This window comes from Protomyctophum bolini (genome assembly GCF_963924005.1).
Source record: "Protomyctophum bolini genome assembly, chromosome: 19".
NCBI lineage: Eukaryota > Metazoa > Chordata > Actinopteri > Myctophiformes > Myctophidae > Protomyctophum > Protomyctophum bolini.
The window spans coordinates 18,076,500-18,099,806 of record NC_137880.1 but is presented as its reverse complement, the minus strand read 5'-3'; the positions used below and the strand labels follow the sequence as shown (position 1 = coordinate 18,099,806).

The following is a 23,307-nucleotide window of genomic DNA, read 5'->3' as shown; positions in this document are numbered from 1 at the left end:
AGGCCACGTGATAATGAACCGCACGCTGACATGCGTCACGCAACACCTGCACGGCCGACCCTTCCCAGAATGGCTTGGAGTTTACCTGGGCAGCCGATAAAGGTTTCACGTCCATGCCGTCGATACTGAACACTGAAAAGGGATGCATGGCCCCCTGGTAGGTACACACAGCGAATGACAACCTCGCTGCAAAAAAATACATATGCACCTAAAGTAGCACACGCACGCAAGCAAGTATTAGTGCCATCTATTTTGCACACAACTTATTTCACAGCATTTGGCGTAAATGCTGCATGGTCCCCTGGTCTACTGTGATGAAGAACTCCCTGTGTTGAGCTGCAACCAGAGTCACATATAGAGTAGTAGCAACGTATTCTATTTTAAACCACTCTAATACAAACAGCACTGTAGCGGCCGTGTGAACGTGTGGTCCGTGAAGGGAAACTTGAGCATGGGGAGAGCTGTGATTAGGGGAATCACAATTATGACATAATCGGCTAATGGCAATTATTTTAGATAAGCGCATTTATTTTGTCATAATCGTTATAATGGTTTCCATGTTGAAAGATGTTCATACATGTAGAAATAGCAGATCTACAAGCTTACAATGCATCACGTGTTGTAAGCTTGTAGGTCAGCTATTTCCGCTATTTTTAAAGTATAACATTTATAAACATGCCAGTAATTTCAGTTATTTTCCATATCTGCCCTGTGCAATGTTTTTATTACGAAGCCTAAAAGGCAAACAGAAATGTAATTTCTATTCACAATGTTCCAATTTCCAATGCCAAAAAACACAATTGAATCATCAATCGCAATTATTTGTGTGACAATTCAATCGTCAACTTAAATGTGTAATACTGACGGGCCGTGACTGCTCACCAGGTCCCTGTGGAGCACCCAGTTGGCATGGAGGTAATGGATACCATCCAGAATCTGATACAGCAGAGACTTCACCATCCCTCTGGGTAGCTGCATGGGTTTCTTGTTGGCCTTTGAGGCACGGTGGAACTTGATGATGTGCTGCGGGGGGAAGAGAAGAGAGACAGTGAGGGCGTGCATGACACATTGGTTAATGCCCTGGAGCGAAGCATGTCGGGAAACCTCCATGTTTCAACTTTTAATGTTTCTGTCATTTAATTCCATAGGATTGCATAGCTTATAGGTCTTCTATTTTCGCTATTTTTGGAAGTGAATTGATTGATTCTGTGTGTATAAATAAAAGCCTGTGACTAAATATTAATAACTGCATTGGAGCCATTGGAAAGCAGGTTATTTATTTTCCATTTGCTGAAAAGTAAGAATTTTGGGGGGCTGCGTTGATGATGATTATTTTATTGTGATTTTTAAATTCTTTGATGAATATCATCATTGAGATATCCTATATTAAAATTAACTTAAGTCAGAGTCTGAGAAAAGTCAGTTTCATGTCAGTTTGAATGTGAAATGTCTCGTTTTAACAGAATTATCTGCACTAGAGGTTTGCATCATATAAGGCACAGGGCCATATATGGGCATATAGCGGTCGGATCTGTGGCTCAGTCGGATAACTTGATCTCCATATATGCCTATCGTGGGCGTGTCCGGTTTGATTATGGTTATGTCTGAGTCATAGTGACATGCCTAAATATGGACGTATTGGGTCTGTACATGGTTATGTCTGAGTCAGAGTGACATGCCTAAATATGGACGTATTGGGTCTGTACATGGTCTGAGTCAGAGTGACATGTCTAAATATGGACGTATTGGGTCTGTACATGGTTATATCTGAGTCCGAGTGACATGTCTAAATATGGACGTATTGGGTCTGTACATGGTTATGTCTGAGTCATAGTGACATGCCTAAATATGGACATATTGGGTCTGTACATGGTTATGTCTGAGTCATAGTGACATGCCTAAATATGGACGTATTGGGTCTGTACATGGGTATGTCTGAGTCAGAGTGACATGTCTAAATATGGATGTATTGGGTCTGTACATGGTTATATCTGAGTCAGAGTGACATGTCTAAATATGGACGTATTGGGTCTGTACATGGTTATGTCTGAGTCAGAGTGACATGCCTAAATATGGACGTATTGGGTCTGTACATGGTTATATCTGAGTCAGAGTGACATGTCTAAATATGGACGTATTGGGTCTGTACATGGTTATGTCTGAGTCAGAGTGACGTGGCGTGCCGGTCAGCCAGTCAATTTGAATATATCAAGGGAGACGACTCGAGGTATCAATCATGTGATAGCAATTCAATTCAATAGCACAGTCTTTTTTAAATTTTGTTTTGCTTTAAAAATATTTCTACCTTTATTTAGTTGGTGTATCTGGAGGCCAGTTACAAATAATATTTTAAGGACCATTACTGTGCCTACGTCAGTGTTTTCTTTAATGATCTAATGATTGAATTCAGGCATTAGACATTTCTATGGCCTTTGAGTCTGTTTGCAATGCTTGGCCATGGGGCTAGTGTTCATTTCCTGTGCAAATGGCATATTTGTGCTCAGCCAGACCTTTTCAGTGTTCTTTTTGCTCTCCCCACATGAACATACGTACAGTAGCCCACGGGCATTGTACTGTACATGGTATACTACATCATTTATAGTACAGCTACCACTTAAACCCTATAGATGTTGACCAGGGTCCCCCAAGCATCTATACTTGGTCCCCTGCTTCTTTCCACTACACCAAATCTACACCACAAATAGCTGGTCTTCAAACTCACACTGCATTGTGTTGCGATGAGCATATGTATGCTTATTTTAACCAAATGTTGGCCTATTATGTCACGCCCAGAATGGGGATTATTGTGGTTAATAAATACGTTTATTAGACAGATTAAATGAATGCTTTATTCTGATTGGTCAATCACTGAATTCAGCGGTGTGTTATTTCTGAATAATGACCGATAAACTCGATGACAGACCGCTGTCTAATCAAAGGCTCAGAGCACCCGCTGCGACTGTGGCTCAGGAGGTAGAGCATGTCATCCAATGATCCCTGGGTTGGTGGTTCAAATCCCGGCTCCTCTTGTCCACATGTCGAAGTGTCCTTGGGCAAGACACTGAACTCTACATTACCTGGCAATGAGTTGGTCTGTGTGAGCTCGCCACCATTGGTGTGTGAATGTGGGAAGTGAGGACCGACTGTTCGCCACTTCACCTCCCAATGTATGAATGAATAAACCATTGTAAAGCGCTTTGACCACTCGGAAAAGCGCTATAAAAATGCAATCATGCATGCATCATTGATTTGATGCTGTATCCAACACGGCAGCCATGTAAACAAACGCTCAATGTCATTTACATGACTTTTGGGTAAATGTATTAATTTTTAAGTAGCCTTGTAATAAGAGGGACTCCCTTTCTATGGTTTTCCAATCATTGTTAATGATTTGCTTTGTTTAATTTGCTCTGGTGTAGTGTCACAAAAAGCTGCTAAACCACTGAGCTAACTCCTATTTTTCTATGATTGATTGCCTGACAGCTGACACCAGCCTTGATCTATGAGCTGTCATTAGTTTTGTATATGCCCTGAGGATTCGAGGACATCTATTAATTAAAATGTGTAGACACTCAGCCCATTTATTTATTAAAGGCCTTTTTATTTTTGCAAAGCTTTATGCGTATTTATTGGGTTATGACTTATTGATCACAAAGCTAAGTACAACTTAAGTTTAATATAAACCACGATATGCTTTGGAAAATGTTTGGCTGTAATGTCAATCATACTGCTAGATGTACTTTATAGGCTAAACATGCCTACAGTATTACGCTTCTTTGACCAGGTTCCCAAGGGCTCTTTACTTGGTCTGCTCCTTTCTGCCCTTCTACACCAGATCTCTTCAACGACACGAAAATAGCCAATCTACAAGCTTGTAGATCGGCTATATTTTGCTAAATGTTGGCCCACCAGCAGGGACTCAAGGGTTCATATGGTAGACATTTGAAGGCAGTACATAAATAGGTCACACTGGGCACACTCAGAGACTCACCCACAGGTCATGTTCAGCATAGTCGAAGAGGAGCCAGACTTTTCTATCGCTGTGGGACAGGAACACTTTCTGCAGGGCGATTACATTTGGGTGCTTCAGTTCTCGTAACAGCTAGAACACACAACAGGGAGATAATTTGATGATTATTACATAAATACAGATAGTGTACAATGCAGCTGTGCACTGTGTGGCCTGAATGTGGCCATGAATGCTTAGTATGAATGAATGACTGACAACAGCACCATATTCTAGAGTATCTATTCTACACCATAAAATAGTACAGAAAGAAGAACTTCTTATAAATACGGTATTTATAGATGCCAACGTAAATAAAACAACTATATTATTCCTGGCAAGTCAGACTGAGTGTGAGATGACGCCGGTGAAGGCTGAACGCCGAAATGTGTACGTTGGCTTTTAGCTGCCCATGTCAACTTAATACAGCTGTGCAGTACAAGTGTTTGCAGCTTGACGGCCATTTTCATGCGTGCTGTTACTGTATGTTCTATGAATTTAAAGAAACAATATTTCAATAAGCTGGAGTTCTTGTAAGTCGAGGAACCAAACAAAGCAAAATTATACAATTACAGTCAGCTCATCCGTGGCGTACTTGAGTCAAAGTATAGTTCAGTCACATTTTATTTGAGTTAAAATACTGCTTTTAGAAAATATGTAAGTAAATGTATATGCTTTTAAAAATACTCAAATGTACAAATTACAAAGTACACTGAATTTTTCAAAATAATATCAATCTAATAGTCAAAATAGCAGATCTACAAGCTTGTAGATCTGCTATTTGAAATAGGGCTGGTTAATTCATAATGTACTTTTTCATAAATAAAGTAAAGTACAGATCCTCAAATGTACACAAACAAGAATAAGAATGTACGTTAAGTACAGTAAATGCCTAGTTATGTCCACCACTGCAGTTCATCCGCCACACACACACACACACACACACACACACACACACACACACACACACACACACACACACACACACACACACACACACACACACACACACACACACAGTCACACACACATAATCACCTTGAAGTTATCAGGATCCATTATGTAAGGTCCATGGCTCAGCTATTAAAGTGCTGTTTGCAGTGAAACGTAATGTAACTCTGCTAATGGGTCGACCGACCGGCAGCAACACAGCTGTAAGTTGAGTGTCCGTGTATCTGTCTCATAGAAACATCTGGCCTACTTTGTGTATTTCAATTATAATATGACAGCATGTTACTGCTGCACTATACTGACTCTGAAAGCGACGAAGTAAGTACATTTACTGTATACTAAAGAGTTGGAGAGACCCCTGTTAGTTAACAATAACAATGATTACTATGGGAATATAGAACTACGTATTTGAACAAAAACTAAATACCACACCCCCTTTAAAACATTGTTCTTTTTCAGAAGATGTGTGACTACAGTGAATACAAAACAACTCTCCCCTTTACCAACTCGCCCCGAGGGTAGAGCCGGCGGAACCTCGCGGCCTGGTATTCCTAAAGTAATCTAAGTAAATTATGCTTAAACGGTTAAACCTAACCTTATTCCTAACCTTAACCTCAGTAAACTATGCCTAAACCTAACCCTATTCCTAAACTTAACCCCAGTAAAACTATGCCTAAACCTAAACTTATTTCTAACCTTATTCTCAGTAAAACACCGAGCTGTCGGCGTGAGGTCGGCGGAAAAAAGCTGGGGCGAGATGGAATTGGGGCGACCGTACCTGTTACCACTACAGTAATGGCAGTGCAATGCCAGGTGAGATAGCCTACTAATGGAGAAGAGTTGCAGGCTACAGTACATACAATATGGAAGGTTTCTGCACAGGCAAGCATTACACACACATTCAACTAAAATGTTTCTCTCTGCCCAGCCACATCGGTCTGCCAAAAATTGCCACCCTACAAGCTCACAACATGCCGCATTGCGACACATTGTGAGCTTGTAGATCTGCTATACTTTTTTTTATACATTTCTTTGTTGATTTTTTTGTAGATCTCATCTCAGCACTCAGCCACTGTATGTCATTTGCCGAACCATCTGTACCAGACAATCTATAATCAACTGTGCCCTTTAGGAAAGTTCTGTGTTTGCGTGTTTGTATGTGTTTGTGTGTGGGGCAGTGGCGTGAACACAAGACAGAGCTGAAACAGGTTCCAATCCGGTAAATGAATTATTTATCCTTACAGGCTAATGTGATTACGGTATGTGAGCTGACCTGGAATCTGTTGGAAAAACACTTACCATTGTAGTGGTATTATGGTTTCGATGGTTGTTTTGGGTGTCCGGTGCTGGTTGCAGTCTGTGGAAACACACCTAGTGGTGCAGGGTCATTTGGCTCCATTAGCACCTTGAATCCTGTGCTGTCTCACTCTTAAGGCCTTTACACTAGGAGTGCAACAGATGCAACTCCTCCCAACCGTTTGGTTGCAAGGACCCATTGGTGTGGGTAGCGGAGGTGTTTGAAGGCAGTTTAGGCGGTGGCATAAGATAGCCAATTTAACAGGAGAACGCCTCTTACACAATACTAAATCCCCAAATGAAGGAAAAAGTGCCCCTGATGCAAGATCGGGCCCAGAGTCTACAACGCTCCAAAATCAGGATGGAATCTGGAACAAAGCTCTGGCATCGTTTGGCTCTAATTATGATTCTATTTCTTGTGACCTACTCTAGCTACAGTATAAGTCACATTGAAGTGAAACGTGTAACCGTAGAGGTGAGGACAAGACACCGTAGCCTTGAAACTAGGGCAGTGGCGCAGAAGGAGAGGCTGTAATTTCAGACCATCATCGACATTGACGCTGAGTGACGCGGAAGGTCTTGGTCATGCCATGGAATTGTCTTCCACTTCCTCGCACACACACACACACACACACACACACACACACACACACACACACACACACACACACACACACACACACACACACACACACGTCACACACGTCACACGATCACATGGCCAGAATAAAAGCCAAAACTACTGTGGCGCACTCTCAGACTACCATTGTGTAGTGTCTGAGAACTGTCTGAAGTTTACTGTGGCCATCACTCTTTCTTAATAGAACTACCGAGTTGATGAAAGAAGGACATTTGACAATTTTGGCTTAACTCAGGGGGCTGAGGCTTTTGGACCATGGCTTGGAAAAAGAACGTGGAGACCACTACCTTGAGTAGTGCCAAGCCAGATGCACCCCCTTCTCCAGCCACTCACCCACTAGGCAGACACACTGTCCTTTTCTGCAGTAGAGTGGAGCTGTAAAAACATTTCTCTGTGATTATTATAATAAAATAATCGAGAAGCAGATTTTATTTTTAAATATTTATTTTACTATATCAATGAATCAACCCAAAAAAGTAACTACCAATTGATTTTTTTAAATTGACATACAATTAATCTGATTAACCACTGATTGCCATACAACAGTATCATGCACAAGTAGTAAAAAATAGCCAATCTACTGTATAAGCTCACAATGGTTGCATCGCAACAGACCCCTGGGGGACCCCAGTGAACAAACTAAATAGGGTTTAAGTGCTTAAGCATGAACATTTGATATAGTCCCATGTCTACTCTGTTAGGTACCGGTTAGCTGCAGAGAAGCAGGATAGTCTCTCTATCTATCACAACCACAAGCATGCATGCATGCACACACTCTCACACACGCACATAAAGCACATGTGCATGCACGAATGCACGCACGTACAATTACCTCTCTAACTTCTTGTGCTTCAAGTACCATGTTTTATTTTTATTATTTTTATTACAAATTGGCACAATCATCTCATGAATTGATTTTTATTTACTGTAAATTAATATATATTATGTATATACTTATATTATTATACATAACGTGTGTGTGTGTGTGTGTGTGTGTGTGTGTGTGTGTGTATATATATATATATATATATATATATATATATATATATATATATATATATACATATATATATATATATATACACACTACAGTATATACATATAAGCCCCTAGTGCAGCACTGGTCTAACGCAGTCCTACTACGTACAAAGAGAGGAATAATACAGTGATTGTATGAAGCCTGTTTGATTTGGCCTTTAGTTGGGGGAAATGAGGAAGGCGGTTGCTGAGGTTAGTTTTTAATCACAACCTTAATCCGTGGGCTATAGTGGGACATTGTGCAAATGAGCCCTGGGCTTAACGGGCAGACCTCCAGTTCTGTGGCACCATGCTTGACGCCCACCGGTCCAACGCTGGCCTGGTCACTCATATAACAACTAACCCAGTTTGACAGTGATTGTTGCCTTGGAGTTAAGTGACGCCAGTGAGGGGGGATAAGATCAACTGTTTTTTAAGTAAAGCACTCAGGACTTTAGACCGGTATAGAGGTACTATATACAAGATATTAATTTTTGGTGGAAAGAAAATGGTGCCTGTTGTAGCTAATCGTACGGTGAACACAGTGCTCTGTACTTGTATCAGCTTATTTACCTTTGGAGGAGAGCGCTGCATGGAGAGCTGGCTTAAAACTTTGACTGAGTGACTACACAGTACACGCCGATGCCATTTAATAATGTGGACTTTTAAAAATATATAATTAGCCATAGTGACTGTCAGTCTGTCCGACCGTTATGTGAACTATAGAATATGCATACAAGCGCAAGCTGCGCAATACATCCATTTGAGAATGGCCGTAGAATGTGCTCAAAGTCACGGTAAAACAATAATGATGAATTCCACACCTAACGTGGGAATGGTCGTAAATCTCGGTACGCTCAAAATATGAACGTGAGTGTGAGTGTGAGCTGTGACATGAACCAACAACAGAAAAACCCTAGCCCAATACACACTCGGCAAGATATCACGTTTTACAATGGGACTCTCTTAAAAGTTAGCAAAACGCGTATTATAATCGTCTCTTATTTATAGTGTAATATGGAAGCCAATCACTCTGTGTATAGCATCAAAAGATTTTCTTTATATGCTCCGTTTGCCATCACCACCACTGTAGTGGTCTAGTCTGCTACATTTAGAAGAGCAGTTAGATTGCATGTAAACATGTTTACATGACTCTTGACTAGGTCACTTGAAAGTGGGAGATCACCACAGACAAACTTCACAGCCATGATCAGATACCCATAATCCTCCCTTAAGCCATAGCATTCCGTCCCCCCCGGGAGAAATTTTTCCACACACAGGACTTGTGACTCAGCTTTATGCACAGGTCATTCGGATGGCTTCTTGAAGGCCTAATCAGTGATACAAATGTAAACTAATGGGTACCAAAAACAATAAAATAAAGCAGTGTTGGTATTATTATGTGAAGGGAAAAAAAAGAAAATAAAAAAAAGAGTCAACTCAAGACGACGGTGAAAAGAAAACCTGGTTTCAGAGGCTACTCGGTCGCAGGAAGAGTAACACCAAGGATTCGTCGGTGATGTCACTGAGTGGTTTATAAACAGCTTCAAGTCCATAGCTACTTCTGTGTTGCATAACAGTGACATCACTGTCCACTCCTTCTTGGTAATTTTACCACAGCCTTGTTTCAACGTGTGTTACTTTGTTCATGCTGCTGCCTGACAACAAAGCTCAGCTGTAGCCTATTTTGTCACGTTCCGGTCCAATCCTCATCTATCTATGCTTTCTCTCTGCTTTCATTAGAATGATTAGATAGCTACTTGACCACCACACAAGCCAGTTTGATGTACTTCTCCCATGAGATGATGTACCGGTATTAAACTTAATAAATAATGCAAAGTGTCGCTGATTCTGTTTGCCTCAACCATATTACTGGTTGACATGTTTTTTAAAGTTATTTATTAGGTATAGGTGATTGACATATACTGTAGCTCTTGGCTCATCTTCTGTGTACGTTTGTTCTTTCTTAAAGATCAGAACCACACAAAAGCCTTTGGTGTGCATACCGTTCCTGCTGTATAGCTCTTAGGAGTATAACTGTACCTTGAGGCTGTAATAGGTTTGTTTAGTGTTCACATTGGTCAAATGCTTGTAAACATTGAAATAATTACTGTAAACATATGTATCGTAACTGCTGTGCTGCTTTTGGGGACTACATGCCCCCCCTTATTTTATAGACCTATATTTTAATTTGTGATTGTGTAGTTGCAAATAGCATATTTCATCTATAAATGAAACTCTTTAAGAATGCACATGAATATATAACCCTAATTTACACAATAATGTTAAAAACATGAGCCTTTAACACACGTGACACAGGAGTAGGGCACAATGGAATTCTCTTAAGCTCACTTTGGGGCGACTTTGGCCCTTTGACATTCTCTCCTGCTACACGCTACAGTAATCAATGGGATTATCTAAAATAAATCAATCGATAGTTGCAGCCGTCCTTTAATAACAAACATTCAAGCTTAGTTTAGGTTGGTTTTGCAACTGAATAGAGCAGGGGTTTTCAACAGGTGGTCCGTGGACCACTGGTGGTCCTTTAAGTATTGCATGTGCCTGACCATTCATTTAGAAATGTAGGATTTGTTGATTTTTTAAAATGTCATGTGCCTTGCGTTCTGCACCGTGCGCCATAGAATCATGTCATTGAGCAACGGTGAACTGAATGACCCGGTGACCTATGATGACCGTCCATGTAGTCATTTACTGACAAATTGGAGGTCAAGAAATGCAACAGAATGGTTGGAAGTGCAGTGGATTGTCTGGTTGAGTCATTATTATTAGGAAATTATTAGTAGTCAGTGGACAATTGGTTTCAGAAACAGTGGGATGGGATCATTGGGATGCATAGCAAGTGTTACAAAAGCATTAATATTAGCCCATATCCCGACCCAACGCAACAGTGGTCCCCAGGTTGATTCTAAGTCAGGGTGGTGGTCCCTGGTTCACAATCAGTTGAAAACCCCTGGAATAGAGTTTTGACCCCAAGAAAAAACTAAAATAATGTACTGGTGACATATGCAAATCTGCTGCATTATACTTTAAGTTAAAGTGAGTACAAGAATACTGACAACAGCAGGAATGAAACAGACCAGGCTGTTTGTCCCCGTTTTGAGGGAAACCACTGCATTTGGAGAGGTTCCAGATATTCACAGCTAAGCAAGGCTCTGGCCAGAAACCTGCCAGTCCACCTTCTAAAGAGGCCACTCAAGATCCAAATCTCCCTTTCGGATCACTGAGCATCACATGGCATTTGTGGGACAAGTTCCTGGAATGTAACCTTAAAGTACCACACCAGTGTCAATAAACGTAATTTTACATTCACAGGTTCAGCCATATCTCATAAATAAACATAGACCATTTTCCAGTGAATGGTTTTGCACGTTTACATTGTCTAGAAACTCGATAAATATTTACCAAACTTGGACATCCGGGGGTGACACAGGAGTACAGTTCCTGCCCACGACCATGTAGACTGGGGTTTGAATACTTCATAGTGCCTCCGGGGCTCCGGCTTGTCCGGGGGCTCCCTTGAACACCACTAGCCGCGTTCACGTGCCAGAGGTCAAAGGGCAGAGGTTTCCAACCACCACTGGTACCACTAGTGGTACTTGAGCCCCCCTCTGGTGGTACTGATAGTCGCCCAAAAAAAGAAGAAGAAAGACAAAAGTGGAATGGAATATTTAAATTAATACAGGTAGTTCTTCTGACCAAGCAATTGGTTGAAATAGGCTCTCCAGCCATGCTGAAATGAGCATTACAGCACACCTAGCCGTTAATAGAAGATTTAAAACATTAGAAATATTATCAGTTGTGCTGATTAGACAGTTTCATCAGAGCGGAAGCGAAATTGGCTTAGGAATGGAACAAAAACAAAACAATTGAAAGAATAAATTACATTTTCCTCCTGTGTTAATAGCTGAATAGGATGGGGCAGGTCTACACTCCTGAATTTTAACATCAGTTATTATAGTGGTACTTGGAGAGCCAGCTATTTTCTGTTGTGGTACTTGGTATAAAAAGGTTGAAAACCCCTGGTCTAGGGGAGGGCAAACTACAGGTTGGTTGGGAGTGTCTGTTCAGCAGGAAGTGAAACTGGAAGAGATAGCGCGATCCTCTGCGTAACGTAAACCCCAGGCTTAAAGGACAAGGTTTAAAAGAGATCTCTTGATGATTGTTAGTTGAGAACTCTTAGAACTCAGGCTTAGAACTCAGGCTTAATCTGAAAACAGGCAAAAGTATTTGTCTGGGGTGTTAATTAACAATTCAGTCCACGTATCTGAAAACTATAGGGAATGGACTCCAGCTTTGGGTAGGCAATCAAATATCGTATTTGGGCTAATATCTCTCTAGGGATTTGGGATGAAAAGGGTTTTGCATCTCACGCTGATAAACATACCGTACTACAGACTGACTTACAGAAAGGATCTACGGGAGCCAGAAAACCTAAAAGAAAACTTGTAGCGGGAACAGGTTGCAGAATCGCCTCTGGGATGGAGTGACTGAAAGGTCACATGTTCATTTCCCACACCAATCAAGGAGCAAGACCCTGTACATCCTTGCTGCTCCCACTGTGGGTCATTCCGCATAAGAGCATAATACCAAATGCATGTCAAATATGTGTGCATATTCTGTATATAAAAAAAACAATATTCGATTTTTCAATGAATCTGATCAATAATCAATATTCTAAGAACATAATCGATAGTTGCAGCCCTATAGCAACAACAACTGAACAGAGGGTGGATCAATGCACGGCCCTCTGCCATGTTTGTGGGCTGCGGCCTGCAAGTAGTTAGAGAGAAACACTACAGCTCTGTCTGTGAGGAGATGCATGCCAAGCTCTTTTTTTCCCTTTCTCTGCCTCCCCTCCCCAACACAGAGTGAACAAAGCTACAGCAATTGGCTAAGCAAGCAATCTGCACAGCGGCGACCATTTGCTGTTGTTCTGTGTCCAATAGTGCTGACAAGGCTAGAAGCCGTGTCTTTGGTATAGACCCTCTGCTTGGCCTGCAGTCGCTCCAAGGAGGATTAGTTCAGCGCAGGATCCAGCGGGGTGGATATGTGCTCGTGCGTCAGAGCAGAACCAGAATGCCACTGAGGGTCAAATAAAAACAACAACATATGAAGGCTGTAATGATGGATTGTAGTAATGTACCAGTACATAAACTATTATTCACTGCACTGCGCCATTGCTACAGGTGTAACAAACATCAACAATCGCTGTGTCTAGACTCTAGTGGCAGAGTGGATGCATCCGTTTGATTTTCTTAAGCTCTCTCTCTCTTTGTCGCGCACACACACACGCACGCACGCTGCGCGCACGCGCGCACACACACACACACACACACACACACACACACACACACACACACCTCTGCCATATAAGTTAACTGACAGCTACAGCACATTAGTAATCATTCCATCCCTAGCAACCACGTGGGAGAGCGGCTGGGGCCAACACCCTCTGCAAACACAACCAGAATATGGTGATGTTTGCTCAGTGATCAAAGTGCTGAAGAAGAATAGCTGACGTGAGCCAGAAAACACAGAGCTGCATGTCTCTTGGAGGCAGAGGGAGAAGCCGCAACAGATGGAGTATAATATTACTACAGCATCCATATTAAAATGATCCATACAATGAGTTGTATCATTGGCTGCTCTTGGTGCAGAACAGCACTGGCCCAGCCATACAGTATGCAGCCTGGCGAAAGACTGTTTGGACTGCAATGTTAACTTAACATCCAACAAAATGTCAATGTCATGTATCGCTGCTAATCTTCCTGAAGAACTGGGAGATTAGCCTAACTGCAGTGTATGTATGTTGTACAACATTAAGCTACCTTTTGGTTACTTTAGTGTTGGTTAAAGTAGGATCAGTTTTGGCCACATTATTAGTGCAAGTTGGACAATAAGCTGCAGCTACGGCTGCAGACAGGTCAGCATGGAACAAAGCTAAGGAAGTCCTGTGGACTTTATTTATGAAAACACATGATCCAATGAATAACTCTTCGGTACTAATGGGAGCAGCAAAAACAAAGAGTAAATTGGCTAATTATGTTAATGCTAATTAATTCTTTAGGTCGGTTACTTTCCTGCACAAAAGCCATTGTTTGCGGTTAACCATAGGGGAAAACAAGACCCCTTTCAGGGGAATAATAAAATACAAAAAACAATGTCGAAGGTCGATTTCAAGCTCAATGGACGGGCCTGTCCTGTCCCTGGAGCTCACCTGTTCGCTTTACAAATAATTCATGCAGTACTAGCAAGGACATGCCGACCCATGAAAACAGACTAGTGTTGATTTTCACAGTACATTTTGATTTAATTTTAGTCACACATGGACGAGTCTTTGGTCCGATATCTCGGAAGCTACAGGTGAGTCTTAACCGGCCACGCATGTGTCTTCTAACCGGCAACGCATGTCGTAGCAACGGGTGTGTCTTAACCGGCCACGGATGTCAAACTATTGGTATGTCGGACTGTATGTTTTTACATTTTCTTTCCACTAGTTGAGAAACAGTGAACTGATTGCCTGGGTGACTTATGATGACCGATGAATGTAACTGAAAAAGGGAGTTAAAATCTCAAGAGAGGGAAGAGCACCGGATTGTCTGGTTGAGTCATTATTATTAGGAAAGTATTAGTAGTGCATGGACCATTGGTTGAAAAACAATGGGATGTAGGCCTATTGTATACACATGGGATGCATAGCAAGTGATTCAAAAGCATAATCTTATTATTAGCCCATATTCTAAATCAGGCCAGGCCAGGGTGGTGGTCCCTTATTCACAATCAGTTGAAAAACCCTGGTCGGTACAATGTACACCATGCGCTGAGCTTTGCGCTCAGATAACGTTCTGTCGAACTAGCAAAACTGGAGGGAAACACCCCTCCTTCACACAACTGCGCCTTGCGTTCTGCACCGTGCGCCATAGAATTATCTAAAATAGGGCCCATAAAAACAACAAAATCATATTTCTTGCATACTTCTCTCTTTGTTTGTTTTTTGTATCTCAAATGCAATCTGAGAGGCCAAAACAATTAGTATCCCAGTGATGTAAATAGGTTTTCAATGTAATGAATGGATGCAGGGATGGTCTTTTAGATGAGTCCTAGGGACATTTGACTCATCAAATGTTTACAATTTCTTACAAATTGCAGCATTTAACGTCCATTTCATTTTATATGGTTATAATGTGGTTATATTCATGTAGAAAACAGAAGAAGAAATGATTATTATAATTATTATATAATAAAAATAAACTAGAATAAAAAGTACAGTAGTGCATCCCGTGGATGCAGAGGTCGTTGTTTTATTACGTCCCTTAACTATAAACTGCGTTTTGGGATGCAAAATGCTTGCTCAATGGAATCACAGAGAGCAAGGTGGAATCTTTGGGTTATGTAATGTTACATAACATAACAGGTCAAGGTAGGCCAACATATTGTCATATTTGAGACACACACACACACACACACACACGTGCGTGCGTGGCCGTGGGTGAGTGCGTGTGTGTGTGTGTGTGTGTGTGTGTGTTTGGGATGTAGGGTGTAGGTGTCAGTTCAAGTTGAAGACTCTTGTGGCCTGTGGTGGCTGGTGACTCACTAAGCCGGTGGGACTGGGTTCCTTCATGACTCCATGGGCCTTCTTCCTACACATTCCCAAAACATGGTTTTAAAATGGCAACATCAGTCAAGCTGAGTGTGTGCAGGCGTGGAGTTGGCAATCAATACCTGCTATCACTGACATGCTTTTTGCATCGCCACTAAACCTGACCTCACAGCTCACAAACAGCAGAAGCCAATAAGCAAACGAGCTAACTTTTTATTGCCCATCATGGAGGCTAAAGAGAGGGTTCAGAAGGGGTGAAAGCAGAATAAAGCCTTTTTGTGTCCTCAAATTATCATTTTAAAGTGACATTCCAACTGCCTATGGTTTAGTACAAGACACAATTTTCAACTAATTTGAAAGGATGATACAGTGAAGTATAAATTAGTTTTAACCCCTTATATCCTAAATATTTACTTTATTTACTTTATTTAATGTTTATCCCGCAATTTTGCAACCCAGTTTTTTCACCCAGTGCCAATTATCTAATGTAATCCTGGGCGCTACACTTCCTCTGCCAACCTGGGGGGGCAGTGGACTGGCCTCATGCCTCCTTCTATGCATGAGGAGTCCAAGCTGCTTCTTTTCATCTGACAGGGGGGAATTTCCCTGGCCGGACGTAGCACGTGGAAGGAACACGTTATTCCGACCAGTTCCTTTCCCCTTCTCCCCTCCACCAGGCGCCCCGGCTGGCCAGGGGGAGGTAGTTTTAGAGACCAGGATTACTGCATGTTTTTGTGAGGGTACCTACCCTAGGGGACACGGGGAGAACATGCAAACTCCACACAGAAAGGCCCTTTCGCCAACCCCACCTCGGGTATGGGCACTGATGACGCAGAGGAGGGAACACGCCCCCAGCGTCCCCAGCGAGAATCGAACCCAGGATATCCTAAATACTTTAACTCGGTAGACTGGGGTCCCCCAGAGGTCTATACATTTTCGTTCTACACCTAATCTCGCACTGTGACACGTTGTGAGCTTTTAGATATGGTTAAGGTTCCAACAGAGGTCTCGGACCATTGGAGCAGCTTTCGCTTTATGTAATTAGAGAATTGAGAATTATCACTGTACGTCTACTACACACCCAATTCAAATGCACGTCCCTGCATGACTGAGGCTCCCACCTCTCCCTCCCCACTCCATTTCCCAGAATGGAGGGGCCCACCTCCAGCAAGGGGGACACGTGAGGATGGCTTCACGACACGAGCATGGCTGCAATTACAGCCCTAATGTTATTTGCTACTGCGATACCATTATCAGTTTGGATTAGGATTCGGGAACAATGCCATTTTACCACAGGTTTAGTATCGGCAAGGCCAACTGGAAGGGAGAGGAAAATGACGAAGAAAATGAGCACCTGTCTTGCATCTCCGCTCTCTCTGCCCTCAATGCTGTGTCTCTCCACAGGACACAACAAAAATGTATATATATTATTTTTCCATTTTTCTCACAATTTAGTTGTTACACCAATCACCCCCCAGTCACTGTCATTGATTGCTACTGTTTGGTCAATGATTCTCAACCTGTGGGCCATGAGGAAATTGCAAGTGGACCCCTAAATATGCTGTAATGCAGATGGGTGACGACAAGGTCCTGAAATGGTCCTGAAAAGGTTGGGAACCTCTGGTGTAGACAGCCATGTGGGCACATGTCTTTGGGACACAGTAGTGTGCTGCCTGCGTGATCGCTCAGTGTATAATTAGACCACTTCACTTCCCCACACATTGACTCAGTGAACAAACAAACAACAGCCCAAGAGTGTCTCTATTCCCAGCGGTGTACAAAGTATGTATATACACAAGTAAATAAATACTCTTACTAATACTTTCAAATTATGAAGTACATTTTCTTTTTTAATATCAAATCACATTGCTGTATTGAAATATAGAACATTTCCACGAAAGAAAAGTCATTTGAGAAATACTCAATACAGCAATGAATTGTTGCGGAGCGACACGTGATCTTGTATCGCTATATTCATTATATTTGAGATATAGCTTAAGTGGGTAATTGTACGTTTGGATGCCAAACATCCCTTCATCGAAATGTAGTGGGGGAGTCACTACTCAAATACTGTACTTTCAGTATTCAAATAGATCTACTAGTTACTGTCCAGCACGGCCTATTCCAATGCTCTGCCACAGAGCACACAGTACACACTCAGACCTCTCTGACAGCCTCCATATTCTGGGGGACTGATATGATTATTCTGAGAAGAAGGTTACTAAAGCCATGAGAGACAGAGAGACGTCTTATCTAATTTCCACTTCCATCGCTTGAGCTGAATTTCCAAATAGACCTACACAATACTAGTCATAGCACATCATTATCTGCCAAAGGGGAAACACTGTTGATCTTCAGCAGCTTAAGAGATTACGTTCATCATCTCACTTACTCTAAACAATGAGAGATTCTTTGAGTTCAAGTGGGAGTTCTATAAGAGTAGATTTGATTGATTGATTAATTAATTGATTTATTCTATTTGGTGATATCACATGAAAAGCACTTTCCCGACAAAATCACAATAAAGCCCTAAAGGGTTATTTCCATCTCTTCACAAAAGAACAACTAAACAACAACAAACAAAAAACATACAATACATCAGACAGATATACATAAATATATTTGTTTTGAGTCATCGATGTCAGAGTCAACATTTCCGTGGACAGTCTGGCCACACACTCCAAAGTACAACCAATGAATGATGGTGCAAACAGCAGCACTAGCCTCCCAAAGTCTATCATTACTGAGGAGGGTTCACAAAAATACTATTTCACATGGCAGCACATCCGGGTACGGAACTCACTCGTCATCCATCAGATACTATAGTCATCAACAACAACAGCTTTCAGTCTCTTCTGTGAGTCACTGTCAGCCTGGGTTCTGCCAGGCAAGGGGGTGGGTGGGGGTGGGTTGGTGAGCGGGCCTGTAATATGACACCTATTGACATTCTGTCAGAGAGAGCGTAATACTGTATAGACACAGAAAAAAAGACCCCACAAATTCTCTGTGGTTGAGGTCAGTGATCAAGGACAAAGGAATAACACTGACATCCGTATATGTACCATTGAGGCACAGAAGAATAGATAAAATGTCATTCTCATTTACAAACTTGAACACTGTGGTGAAAGGCATACAGTAGCATGCAGCTGTCGTGCACAGTGCACATATCCCTCATAGCACTTTTAGGTGTTTAAAATGTGCAGAAGCTTTTGGGGTCCCAAAATATTTGGTATATACCAGTTGGCAGCTGCAGGAGCTGGGGTTACTCCGCAGGTGTTTGGGTGATATGATGATCACCGAGTGTCAGGAAGAAGCCTCATGGCCCTGGTCCACTTTCTGACACGGTTTATGGCTCTCTTTATTATCATCTCTCTTATTGTATTTGTGCCAAATTATAAATACAACATGCCGTTGTCACACAGCGTAACATGCATTACAGCAACAAATATATAAGTTAACCCATTTTGACCTGAGATCAGATTCAAAAAATGTCTTCTACATCCAGACAGTTTTCTGTCTGTTGTTTCTGTCAACAGATGCAGGAGAAGACCAACAACGTGGCAGCCGTTTCGGCACAACTCGGACTCAACATCCACAAAGGCAAGACCAAGGTCCTCAAAATCAACACAGCTAACACCAACACAATAAAACTGGACGGCGAGGCATTGGATGAAGTTGAAGCCTTCACTTACCTAGGCAGTGTGATCGACACGCAAGGGGGCACAGATGCTGACGTTAGAGCCAGAATTGGTAAAGCCTGTGCATCATTCATCCTATTACGGAACAGCTGGAGTTCCAAAGAACTGACTCCCAACACCAAAGTTAGGTTCTTCAACTCCAACATCAAAGCGGTCCTCCTATACGGAGCAGAAACATGGAGAACTACAGCTGCCAGGCCTGCCACCATCAAGAAGGTGCAGGTCTTCATTAACAGCCTGCGGAGGATCCTCCACATCCGATGGCCAGACACCATCAGTAACAATGAACTCTGGCAGAGAACAAACCAGCTTCCGGTGGAAGAAGAAATTAGGAAACGCAGATGGCGATGGATAGGCCACACCCTACGAACGCCTGCGAGTACCATCATAAGACAAGCCCTAACATGGAACCCACAGGGCAAGCGGAAAAGGGGTCGCCCTAGAAACACCTGGCGCAGAGACCTGGAAGCAGACATCAAGACCATGAAGACGACCTGGAACCAGCTGGAGAGAACAGCTCAAGACAAAAATGCCTGGAGATCTCTTGTTGACGGCCTATGCCCCAGAAGGGGCAGAAGGCGTAAGTAAGTAAGTAAGTAAGTATGTTTCTGTCAGTGGTTCTTCGATTTTTTTTAAATAGCAGACCTACAAGCTCGTAGCGCAGCCACTCGGTGGCGCGCAATGAGCTTGTAGATCTGCTATTTTTCAATAGCTAAAGCATAACATGATGCTAACACCAAAAGGGGTTCCCGCCCAAAATGGGTTTAAACAATTAAGACACTTAAAATGAGACATACATAGGGATGGAGCTTGTTATTTTTTATTGATACCGATCACCTTATCGATCAGGCTTATCGAGCCGGGTTCTTATCGAGCCCACTATCGAGCATTTTCTATTATTTTGTGGAAAGACGGGAGACAATAAATTCTGAACAGAACCAGTATCTTTTACTAGGGCCTTCAAATACAGAACTTTTCTTAACAGACAGAAGGCAATTGACCTTTTTACCAATAACATAATATTAAAGAAACTGTTAACTGGTTAATATATGTACTGCAACTACCGCCAAGCGTAATTGTGGAGCAGACAGCACTGGACAGCACTGGTTTGCATTTATTTCTTGATCGCCTCTTGTCTTGATTGTTTAAACATGACCGGGCCACTATGCCGCTATGCTCAATAACAAGCTTGATAAGCCCAAAGCTTATTGATAACGGGTACTCAATAAGCTTCTTATCGGATTTTTTCGGGTATCTGTTATCGAGCTCCATCCCTAGACATACAGTACTGTACTGTATAGGATGTGTACACACACTGAGCAAGAAAGTGGGGGCGTGGGGTTGAGCTGAGGCCACTTGGTACAGTTGATGGGGTTTGCACTTTGCACACATGGGATATGGGAGTGTTAGTATGTTTGAATAAGTTCTTTCTCTCATAAAAAAATCACCCATTCATCCAATTGCTGACCTTGAATTTGAACAACAAAGACTTCCTTTGTCACAGCACTGTAACTTTGATTGAGTTTGCATAGTTTTGGTGGCACTAGTAGAACTGATTTGATTGCTACTGTTGTCGGTCCATTGGTCCAACTCTGGTCCCAAACAACACTTCTCAATTACATGATTAATCAAAAAGGTTAGAAATAATCGCAGCCCTATAGCGTGCATGTGTGTATGGCATTATGGCATACACATGTTTTTCTGTGCATGTGTCTAGTTAGAAGTATTATTATGGATTAAAAAAAAAACAATCTGACCAAAGAAAAGAACAAACTAAGTGTGGTGAGTGTACAGAATTGCTGACATTGCGTATAGGCTATATGGCACACATACCTTCCACCTAGTGAAACCAGGCCCTCTATTTAATAGAGGGTCTATAGGGATTAGGGACACAGCTATAGCTGTGATGTAATAGAGTCTATTACATCACAGCTATAGCTATGTGTCACCAGGACCACATTCTTTCTTTATCTACAAGTTCTTTAGGAGGACAGACAGTCAGACACCCACCCTCACACACACACACACACACACACACACACACACACACACACACACACACACACACACACACACACACACACACACACACACACACAGGGATGGAGCTCGATAAAAGATACCCGAAAAAATCCGATAAGAAGCTTATTGAGTACCCGTTATCAATAAGCTTTGGGCTTATTGATAACGGGTCATGATAACCGGTCATGTTTAAACAATCAAGACAAGAGGCGATCAAGAAATAAATGCAAACCAGTGCTGTCCAGTGCTGTCTGCTCCACAATTACGCTTGGCTTTATTTATAAATAAATGTATTTATTGTCTCCCGTCTTACCACAAAATAATAATAATGATAATGATAGTGGGCTCGATAAGAACCCGGCTCGATAAGCCTGATCGATAAGGTGATCGTTATCAATAAAAATTAACGAGCTCCATCCCCCCCCCCCCCCACACACACACACACACACACACACACACACACACACACACACACACGGACATGCATGGATCACAACTAGACAATTTTACCCTTGAGAGCAACAACAGGGGATTGTATCTGTTCAGCAGCACACAGGAATGGAGGGCAGCTATGTCCGTGCTGACAAACAATCACATGATAGTATGGGATCATGCTTAACTCTGATGCACAGAACGGTGACTATAGGTGACGGTGTGCACTGTGCAGGCCCCATCTTCCATCTATAGGTGACGGTGTGCACTGTGCAGGCCTCATCTTCCATCTATAGGTGACGGTGTGCACTGTGCAGGCCTCATCTTCTATCTATAGGTGACGGTGTGCACTGTGCAGGCCCCATCTTCCATCTATAGGTGACGGTGTGCACTGTGCAGGCCTCATCTTCCATCTATAGGTGACGGTGTGCACTGTGCAGGCCTCATCTTCTATCTATAGGTGACGGTGTGCACTGTGCAGGCCCCATCTTCTATCTATAGGTGACGGTGTGCACTGTGCAGGCCCCATCTTCTATCTATAGGTGACGGTGTGCACTGTGCAGGCCTCATCTTCTATCTATAGGTGACGGTGTGCACTGTGCAGGCCTCATCTTCCATCTATAGGTGACGGTGTGCACTGTGCAGGCCTCATCTTCCATCTATAGGTGACGGTGTGCACTGTGCAGGCCTCATCTTCCATCTATAGGTGACGGTGTGCACTGTGCAGGCCTCATCTTCCTATACAATCATCACATGATACCAAGGTGCAAAAGCTACAAAACAAAACACAAATGTTTGTCTGATGAAGACTCAGCGCCGAGGGCCCTGGGTTCGACCTAGGACCTGTTTATCTGTCTGTCTGCCTGGATTAGCCAAATCAGTTTTAAGCAACAGCTGTGTACAACATGTACACTCACTACACAGTAAGTTCATTTAACTCTGAGGGTGTACTCAGAGACAAATGTTTGCCACTGTCTCCACCAGGCCGAAGGCATGGGGAGAGAGTATGTTTTGTGTGTGTGTGTGTGTGTGTGTGTGTGTGTGTGTGTGTGTGTGTGTGTGTGTGTGTGTGTGTGTGTGTGTGTGTGTGTGTGTGTGTGTGTGTGTGTGTGTGTGTGTGTGTGTGCATGTTATATCTGTTGCTTTGTAACTGCCTAATTGCATTGATATTTTCCTTAAATCAGGCACCTTATCATCTGTGTTATTACTGCTATTTAACTGCCTCACCCGACTGCTTCTTTAACCACGCACCTAGCATGCACCATTGTGCATATATTTCTCACGGCCCATACTGATATCGGAGCTGTTTTTTTGTTTCTTTCTTGATATCTTTCCACCTTTCTTTTAAATGCAATTTTGGAGCTTATAGGCCAAAGTATTTCACCCACTTTTTGTGATGTGACAATGGAGTTGCCTTGTGTGTGTGTGTGTGTGTGTGTGTGTGTGTGTGTGTGTGTGTGTGTGTGTGTGTGTGTGTGTGTGTGTGTGTGTGTGTGTGTGTGTGTGTGTGCCAATCTGCAATGGCAGTCAAAAGAATACGAAAAAAATTAAAACAGACAATGCATGGCTTGAGGCATAAATTATAAGTGACACACATTAAGAGAATCTCATATGTTCAGGCCAG

The 23,307-nt window shown here is 42.4% G+C and overlaps 1 protein-coding gene across 3 annotated transcripts in view; it reads right to left on the bottom strand.

The window, feature by feature from the left end:
* cdk19 (cyclin dependent kinase 19) overlaps positions 1-23,307 on the bottom strand; it is a 56,866-nt gene that overhangs the window by 26,599 nt on the left and 6,960 nt on the right. For all 3 annotated transcript variants that reach the window (XM_080790775.1, XM_080790773.1, XM_080790774.1), the window contains exons 3-4: positions 3,992-4,102; positions 883-1,023 (exon numbers count right to left, since the gene is read on the bottom strand). In XM_080790775.1, coding sequence (XP_080646901.1) covers positions 883-1,023; positions 3,992-4,102 — 252 coding nt within the window. The remainder of the gene's footprint in view (positions 1-882; positions 1,024-3,991; positions 4,103-23,307) is intronic.